The 9358-nt window shown below is 51.6% G+C and overlaps 1 protein-coding gene across 3 annotated transcripts in view; it reads left to right on the forward strand.

Annotated features, from left to right (window-relative positions):
* Positions 1 to 8199: 8199 nt before the first annotated feature.
* ero1b (endoplasmic reticulum oxidoreductase 1 beta) overlaps positions 8200 to 9358 on the forward strand; it is a 142439-nt gene continuing 141280 nt past the window's right edge. For all 3 annotated transcript variants that reach the window (XR_005461051.1, XM_038800530.1, XM_038800532.1), the window contains exon 1: positions 8200 to 8446. Coding sequence is in view for 2 of the 3 variants with exons in the window: in XM_038800530.1 (XP_038656458.1) it covers positions 8309 to 8446 (138 nt within the window). In the remaining variant the exon portion in view is untranslated. The remainder of the gene's footprint in view (positions 8447 to 9358) is intronic.

The raw sequence follows: 9358 nt of genomic DNA on the forward strand, positions 1-9358 counted from the left end.
GGATAGCAAATGTTGTCCCCTTGTTTAAGAAGGGGAGTAGAGACAACCCTGGTAATTATAGTCCTGTGAGCCTTACTTCGGTTGTGGGTAAAATGTTGGAAACGGTTATAAGAGATAGGGTTTATAATCATCTTGAAAAGAACAAGTTGATTAGCGATACTCAACACGGTTTTGTGAAGGGTAGGTCATGCCTCACAAACCTTATTGAGTTTTTTGAGAAGGTGACCAAACAGGTGGATGAGGGTAATGCGGTTGATGTGGTGTATATGGATTTCAGTAAGGCGTTTGATAAGGTTCCCCACGGTAGGCTATTGCAGAAAATACGGAAGTATGGGATTGAAGGTGATTTAGCGGTTTGGATCAGTAATTGGCTAGCTGAAAGAAGACAGAGGGTTGATGGCAAATGTTCATCCTGGAGTTCAGTTACTAGTGGTGTACCGCAAGGATCTGTTTAGGGGCCACTGCTGTTTGTTATTTTTATAAATGACCTGGAAGAGGGTGTAGAAGGATGGGTTAGTAAATTTGCAGATGACACGAAGGTCGGTGGAGTTGTGGATAGTGCTAAAGGATGTTATAGGATACAGAGGGACATAGATAAACTGCAGAGCTGGGCTGAGAGGTGGCAGATGGAGGTTAATGTGGAAAAGTGTGAGGTGGTTCACTTTGGAAGGAGTAACAGGAATGCAGAGTACTGGGCTAATGGCAAGATTCTTGGTAGTGTAGATGAACAGAGAGATCTCGGCATCCAGGTACATAAATCCCTGAAAGTTGCCACCCAGGTTAATAGGGCTGTTAAGAAGGCATATGGTGTGCTAGCCTTTATCAGTAGGGGGATTGAGTTTCGGAGCCACGAGGTCATGCTGCAGCTGTACAAAACTCTGGTGCGGCCGCACCTGGAGTACTGCATGCAGTTCTGGTCACCACATTATAGGAAGGATGTGGAAGCTTTGGAAAGGGTTCAGAGGAGATTTACTAGGATGTTGCCTGGTATGGAGGGAAGGTCTTACGAGGAAAGGCTCAGGGACTTGAGGTTGTTTTCGTTAGAGAGGAGAAGGCTGAGAGGTGACTTAATAGAGACATATAAGATAGTTAGAGGGTTAGATAGGGTGGACAGTGAGAGTCTTTTTCCTCGGATGGTGATGACCAACACGAGGGGACATAGCTTTAAATTGGGGGGTGGTAGATATAGGACAGATGTCAGAGGCAGTTTCTTTACTCAGAGAGTAGTAGGGGTGTGGAACGCCCTACCTGCAACAGTAGTAGACTCACCAAATTTAAGGGCATTTAAGTGGTCACTGGATAGACATATGGATGAAAATGGAATAGTGTAGGTCAGATAGGCTTCAGATGGTTTCACGGGTCGGCGCAACATCGAGGGCCGAAAGGCCCGTACTGTGCTGTAATGTTCTATGTTCTATGATTTGGGAGCTGTATTATACCTGTGGTGCCTGAAGGACCATCGGCGAACAATGCTCGTTGGTCTGCCCAAAACGTGTTGATCTTCTAGTGTAGTTGACATCGATGGAGTGTTGCAGACTAGCCCATTCCAAGGCTAGGGTTATATGCTGAGGGATACACTAAAGCTTGTTGCTGCCACAACAAAGGCACAATGGGAAAAGATTACTTTCTAAAGTCTTTCAGCCAAACAATGCAAAGTCGCTCAAGCTGTAAACCTGATAAGGAATGTACATTGTGAATAGTCAGAGCATCATTGAATAGTATTGAAATTATTTTATGGCACCTGAGTGGAAAATGCTATATGGAGAAACGTTGAAGGCTATTGCATAATTTTCAATTTGAAAGGTTTTGCCCGCAGGCAGTATGCCTGAAGTAGAATGCATATATTATTGTAAATATCAAGAGTATTACAAATATATCAACGTGCCCGAGTGGAACGTGCTCTATGAATTACTGCACTTTCTGTAATTTTCAAGTTGAAATGTTTTGTAATTTACTTTAAACAAATTTTGTGAATAAAATACAGAGTGGGTGAAAATATGTGCTCAGGCTGCCATGGTCATTGCTGCATTTCAGTCAGGGGCGAGCAACAATGCATCAGCCAGCAGCACATGATAAGATCTGTAAAATACATTCAACAAATTTCCACCACGTTGTGTCTAAAAGTGAGATTATTTCTAACCTCTGGGAATCACAAGACATGACAGTGCCCCCCAAAGGCTTAGTCATGTCCATCCCCTCAGCTGACAAGAGGTGAAAGGCAACCAAGTGGGAATTATAAAGTCAGCCCCACAGTTATTAAACAGGGTTAGGGCAGGCTCCTCCACAAAAATGGACTCCACTTTCTTGATAAAAGCGGCAAGTTAAAGTCCAACAGGTTTATTTAGAATCACGAGCTTTCGGAGCGTAGCTGATGAAGATGAGCATAGCTGACACTTGTGTTCGGTACACTGGTATAACACTGGCTGCGACTGGATGCAGCATAGATCAAAAAGATACTCCAGATCTTGAAGTTAGTTCAATCAGGTTTATTGAACTAATGGCACAGTTAGCACAGTTCTCTGTGAGTTTGACTCTCTGCTAATTTAAGTACGGTTACTCTGTCTGACTGAACCAGACTAGCTCTTAGCCACGTGGTGGAGGTGTGAGATTGTAACAACACCCTTGACTGACTCTCTAGATGTTCATCAGTGGAAAAAGGCGGTGTGTGAGTGCCTCATGTCTTTTATAGTCAGATCCCATCCCTGAGTGTCCTGCCTGCTTATTGGTCATATCCATTAGCTGCTTGTCTGTATATCATTATGTGTGTGTGTGTGTGTGTGTGTGCCTGCATATCATGACATCGCCCTTTTTGTAACGTTTGGATGACATGTGAGCGTATTTACAAGAATAGGCCAATATTAACATATATACATGCAGTGGATGTGAACATATGTACATGTGAAAACAGCTGTCTAATGCGAGAACACAGAACATAGCAAACAGAACAAATGTTCACAAGTCCAGTCTCTGTGGCTTGCGTCTGATCCTGGTCGACCGCCGGAGAGGTGGTGGTGGGGACGACAGCGCCTTGATGGACGGGATTGAAGCCGGACTGGTGGCCTCATGAGTCGAGGTATCAGGAGGTGGCAAAACAACAGAAGGAAACGGAGAAGAATGTGGTTGCGGGCAGGCACTTTTGCACAGTGCCCGTCTTGTTTCATCGCACAACAGAACCATCAGCCAGACGCACAACATACGAGCCGGGGGGGAGGGGGGGGGGGGGGGGGGCAGCCTGTCGAGCAACGACAGCTGTAGCTGACCAGCCTCCATCAGGGATCTTGACCCGAACAGTGTCTGACGGGGATAACATGGGCAAATCGGTGGCATGAGCATCATAGCCCTGTTTTTGCCAGTCTCGGAGTTGCTGCACCTTCTGCAGCACCGGAAGGTGATCCAAGTTGGGCATGTGTATGGCTGGAAATGTCGTTTGCAGATCCCTGTTCATCAGGAGTTGAGCCGGCGACATGCCAGTGGATAGTGGGGTCGCCCTGTACGCAAGCAGCGCAAGGTGAATGTCAGACGCAGAATCCACGGCCTTGCAGATGAGCTGCTTCACTACGTGCTCTCCTTTCTCAACTTTTCCGTTTGACTGCGGATAGTGTGGGCTGAAAGTGACGTGTTTGAACTGATACGATTGGGCAGAGACCATTCTTGGGCCATTGTCAGTCATGAGTGAGTGGGATACCATGCCTGGAGAACATCTCCTTACAGGCCTTGATGACGGTCTGAGATGTGAGGTCTGAGAACTTCACGACTTCAGGGTAATTGGAAAAATAATCAATGATTAACACGTAATCACGACCATTTGCATGAAAGAGATTAATGCCAACCTTGGACCACGGACAGGTTTTGATTTCATGCTGCTGAAGTATCTCCTTACTCTGCGCTGGCTGGAAGCGTTGACAGGTCGCACAGCTAAGGACCATGTTCGCGATGTCGTGGCTGATCCCGGGCCAGTAAACAGCCTGCCTGGCTCTGCGTCTGCACTTTTCCACACCCAGGTGGCCCTCATGGATTTGACGGAGCACTAAGCTCTGGAGACAGTGTGGAATTACAGTCCGTCCAGTTTGAGGAGGATACCATCAACCAACGTCAGGTCGTCCTTTACATTGAAAAATTGAGGGCACTGCCCTTTTTGTCAGCCATTGGCTAGGTGTTGCATAACACGCTGCAAGAGGGGATCTTTGGCTGTCTCCTCATGGATACAAATCACCTTCTCATCAGATGCCTGGAGGGTGCTAGCACACAGCTGCACCTGTGACTCAACCTGTGACTCAATTTGCCGGATGGCGTTCGGTGATTCATGCGGCATGGTGATGGAGAGGGAATGATGAGCTCCTTGCCAGGCGTGTACACTAGGTCAAAGTCGTACCTTCTGAGTTTGAGGAGGATGCGCTGCAACCGAGGCGTCATGTCATTAAGGTCCTTGTGGATAATGTGGGCCAGGGGCCTGTGAACCATCTCGACTGTGAATGTTGGCAGGCCGTAGACATAGTCGTGAAACTTGGAATGCCAGTGAGAAGGCCCAGGCATTCCGTCTCAATTTGTGCATACCTTTGTTCAGTGGGCGTCATTGCCCTTGATGCGTAGGCAACCAGTGCCCAGGATGAAGTGTCATTGCGTTGCAGCAGCACCGCACCGATGCCATCCTGGCTCGCATCTGTCGAGATTTTCGTTTCCGTGTCTGGGTCGAAAAATGTCAATATGGGTGCAGTGGTGAGCTTGGCTTTCAGCTCCAACCACTCTGCCTGATGGGCCGCCTTCCACTCTTAAGGCAGTGGGCTTCTTCATTAGGTTTCGTAGGGCCGTGGTGTGTGAGGCCATGTTTGGGACGAACTTGCCCAGAAAACTGACCATGCCCAGGAAGCGCAATACTGCCTTCTTGTCTTCCTGGACCTTCATGGCTGCGATAGCCTTGACTTTGTCTGCGTCGGGGCACATGCCCTGCTGAGAGATCTGGTCTCCTTGGAACTTGAGTGTCGACATGCCAAAGTAATATTTGGCCCTGTTCAGCTTCAGGCCATTGGCGTAGACACGGCGGAATACCTGCTGGAGATGGGAAACATGCGCCTCAGGGGTCTTGGACCATATGATGACGTCATCCATGTACACACAAACCCCTTTGATGCCCTCCATCATCTTCTCCATGATGCGATGAAATATTTACGATGCCGAGACGATGCCGAGCGGCATAGGGTTATAGCAGTACCAGCCAAAAGGTGTGATGAAGGTGCAGAGCCTTCTACTGGACTCATCCAGCTGGATTTGCCAGAAACCATGACGCATCTAACTTCATGAAAAACCTTGCATGTGCCATCTCACTGGTGAGTTCCTCCAGCTTTGGGATGGGGTAGTGTTCACGCATTATATTCTGGTTGAGATCATTAGGATCAATGCAGATGCACAGGTCTCCAGAGGGTTTTTTAACCACCACCATCGAGCTGACCCAGTCAGTCGGTTCGGTTACCCTGGAAATGATTCCCTGCTGTTGCAGCTCCTTGAGCTGGATCTTCAGGGGCTCCTTCAGCGGAGTCAGGACCCGGCATGTGCATGGACCACTGGCTTGGCATCCGGTCGCAGTAGGATCTTTTACCGATAGGGCAAAGTGCCCATCCCGTCAAACACAACTGGATACTGAGCGAGGATGTCATCAATGCCATCGCAGCCATGAAGGTCCCGGAAGACAAGAAGGCAGTATTGCGCTTCCTGGGCATGGTCAGTTTTCTGGGCAAGTTCATCCCAAACATGGCCTCACACACCACGGCCCTACGAAACCTAGTGAAGAAGTCCACTGCCTTAAGATCCACGTTGGAGGATGTCGTTGAATTAATCCGCTGCACCAGGTTTAGCTTTTTGCAGGCATGCACGCCCAGTAAGGATGCCCTGTCCGGCTTGACAATTTCACACCTTAGCCTTGCCATGGGTGCTCCGGTTGGAGACAAGTAGATGGCAGGTCCCCAGTGCCGTGATGGCATTACCGTTATAGTCCAGGAGCTGGTAGGCTGCTGGAAGGACCTTGAGGGGCTTCTTGATGTTTTTGAAGTCTGCCTGTGAGAGAAGGTTAGCAGAAGCACCTGTGTCCAGCTTGAACTGGATGGAGCAGCGGTTGACCTGCATCACCGCACGCCATTCGTCCTCCGAATCCACAGCGAGGATGGACTGAATGCGAGATGAAAATGAAATGAAAATCGCTTATTGTCACGAGTAGGCTTCAATGAAGTTACTGTGAAAAGCCCCTAGTCGCCACATTCCGGCGCCTGTCCGGGGAGGCTGATACAGGAATCGAACCGTGCTGCTGGCCTGCTTTAAAAGCCAGCGATTTAGCCCAGTGAGCTAAATCAGCCCCTTTTTGCAGGCATGAGTTAGGTGTGGCATGTTGACGTGTGGTAATGATGCCCACTCGTTAGGCGGATTCCAGGCACTCGTCCTCTGGATCCGTTGTACTGCCAGGATCAGAATCCTGTCATCGTCGTTGCATATTCTGGATGCGCCGTTGTCGGAATTGGAAGCACTGGCCTCTGACAGGTGGTGCAGACCTGCACAAGGCTGCATAGTGTTGAGGCTTTCCGCAGTTTGTCGTCGTGCAGGGCAGTGTCCCTTTAAGTGGGTGTTGCCACATTTCAGGCACGTCATGACGACATCGTCGCACATGTGCAGTGTTCATGTCGGCCGCTTTGTTACCCCGTTCGCATCGCGCATGCAGGGTGCCCCGGGAAAAGCGCGCAAAATGGCCGCTGTCTTCAATGCTGAGGCGCTGCATCCGGGAGATGGCCTGCACACTCTCTGCCTCTTGGGAGGCAAGTTTCTCATTTGCAGCCGATTTGTATTGAGCATACCGATTTTTTGCGTGCTCATGCACTGTACATGTTTCAATCGTGACTGGCAGGGTCATATGCTTGATTTTTAAGAGCTGTTCTCTCAGAGGATCAGAGTGAACTCCAAACACGATTTGGTCTCTGATCATGGGAGTCAGCGATATCACCAAAGTTGCAGGACTGCGCTAGCAGGCGGAGGGTAGTTAAGAAGGCACTGAAAGATTCATCTTTACCTTGAAGACGTTGTTTGAAAATGTAGTGCTCGAAGATTTCATTGGTGTCCACTTCACAGTGACTATCGAATTTGTCCAGGATGGTCTGAAACTTTGTCTTGTCCTGGCCTTCGGTTAAACGAGTTGAAGAGTTTGATGGCTTGATCATCCACTGTTGAGAGGAGAGGCGCGATCTTCCTGGCATCAGATGCACCCTCGAAGTCTGAGGCCGCGATGTACAGCAGAAACTTTTACTTGAATGTCCGCCAGTTGGCACTGAGATTGCTGGAGGTCCTGAGCTGGTGAGAAGCCTGAATCTTCTCCATGGTGCCAGGATACAGTTGCTGGTCGTCACGGAGCAGACTGAGGTAAGCCACTTTAAATTAGTAGTCTCCTGGTATCATGTCGTGTTGGGTACACTGGTCTAACACTGGCTGCAACTGGATGCAGCATAGATCAAAAAGATACTCCAGGTCTTGAAGTTAGTTTAATCAGGTTTATTGAACTAATGGCACAGTTAGCACAGTTCTCTGTGAGTTTGACTCTCTGCTAACTTAAGTGTGGCTACTCTGTCTGAGTGACCAGACTAACTCTTAACCACGTGGTGGAGGTGTGAGATTGTAACAACACCCTTGACTGACTCTAGATGTTCATCAGTGGAAAGAGGCGGAGCCTCGTGTCTTTTATAGTCAGATCCCACCCCTGAGTGTCCTGCCTGCTTATTGGCCATATCCTGTTCTCTGTGTCCCTTAGCTGCTTGTCTGTATATCATTATGTGTGTGTGTGTGCGCCTACATATCATGACACACCCACCTGAGGAAGGAGCTGTGCTCCAAAAGCTAGTGATTCAAAACAAAGCTGTTGGACTTTATCTGGTGTTGTAAGACTTCTTACTGTGCTCACCCCAGTCCAACGCCGGCATCTCCGCATCATTGATAAAAGCAAATTACTGCGGATGCTGGAATCTGAAACAAAAACAGAAATTACTGGACAATCTCAGCAGGTCTGTCAGCATCTGCGAAGAGAGAAGGGAGCTAACATTTGGTGTCTGGATGACTCTTTGTCAAAGTCACTTTATTGGTGCCCTTATTGCTGCTGCTCAGGTGGTCCTTTGTCTGGGGGTGGGGAGCTGCTGGGTCCTAGAGCCCTCTGTATCAGTTCAAGTGTCTCCTCCGACTTCCTCTTCCGGGCTCCTGGCCTGTCCTCAGCGGCAGCGGAGATTGTCTTGGGTTTGGCTGGGGGGTTGGGGACCGTGCGTGTGATGAGCTGAAACTCGGGGCGATGAGGAGAGGCGCTGTAGCGGACTTCCTGCTGCTCCTTCTGGGCGGTGTCGTGGGCGGAGTGGCCTGGTTTAACCCCCCGGGTCTCCCGACCACCAGCGGGACCTTCACCCCGGCTGATGAGGACTGTTTCTGCAACGTAGGTTTCCTTTTACTGACCGAGGCTCAGTCCCACGGCCACCTTCTCTTTCAGTGGGCCCCCTCCCTCCCCCCCCACTTCTCTTTCAGTGGGCCCCCTCCCTCCCCCCCCACTTCTCCCCCCCCCCACTTCTCTCCCCCCCCCCACTTCTCCCCCCCCCCCCACTTCTCCCCCCCCCCCACTTCTCCCCCCCCCCCACTTCTCCCCCCCACTTCTCCCCCCCCCCCCACTTCTCCCCCCCCCCCCCCACTTCTCGCCCCCCCCCCCCACTTCTCCCCCCCCCCCCACTTCTCCCCCCCCCCCCCCCCACTTCTCCCCCCCCCCCCCCCACTTCTCCCCCCCCCCCCCCACTTCTCCCCCCCCCCCCCCACTTCTCCCCCCCCCCCCCACTTCTCCCCCCCCCCCCCACTTCTCCCCCCCCCCCCCACTTCTCCCCCCCCCCCCCCCACTTCTCCCCCCCCCCCCCCACTTCTCCCCCCCCCCACTTCTCCCCCCCCCACTTCTCCCCCCCCCCACTTCTCCCCCCCCCCACTTCTCCCCCCCCCCACTTCTCCCCCCCCCCACTTCTCCCCCCCCCCCACTTCTCCCCCCCCCCACTTCTCCCCCCCCCCCCACTTCTCCCCCCCACTTCTCCCCCCCACTTCTCCCCCCCCCCCACTTCTCCCCCCCCCCACTTCTCCCCCCCCCACTTCTCCCCCCCCCCCCCCACTTCTCCCCCCCCCCCCACTTCTCCCCCCCCCCCCACTTCTCCCCCCCCCCCCACTTCTCCCCCCCCCCCCACTTCTCCCCCCCCCCCCCACTTCTCCCCCCCCCCACTTCTCCCCCCCCCCCACTTCTCCCCCCCCCCCACTTCTCCCCCCCCCCACTTCTCCCCCCCCCCACTTCTCCCCCCCCCCCACTTCTCCCCCCCCC

The sequence above is a fragment of the Scyliorhinus canicula genome, chromosome 6 (assembly GCF_902713615.1).
Source record: "Scyliorhinus canicula chromosome 6, sScyCan1.1, whole genome shotgun sequence".
NCBI classification, from domain to species: domain Eukaryota; kingdom Metazoa; phylum Chordata; class Chondrichthyes; order Carcharhiniformes; family Scyliorhinidae; genus Scyliorhinus; species Scyliorhinus canicula.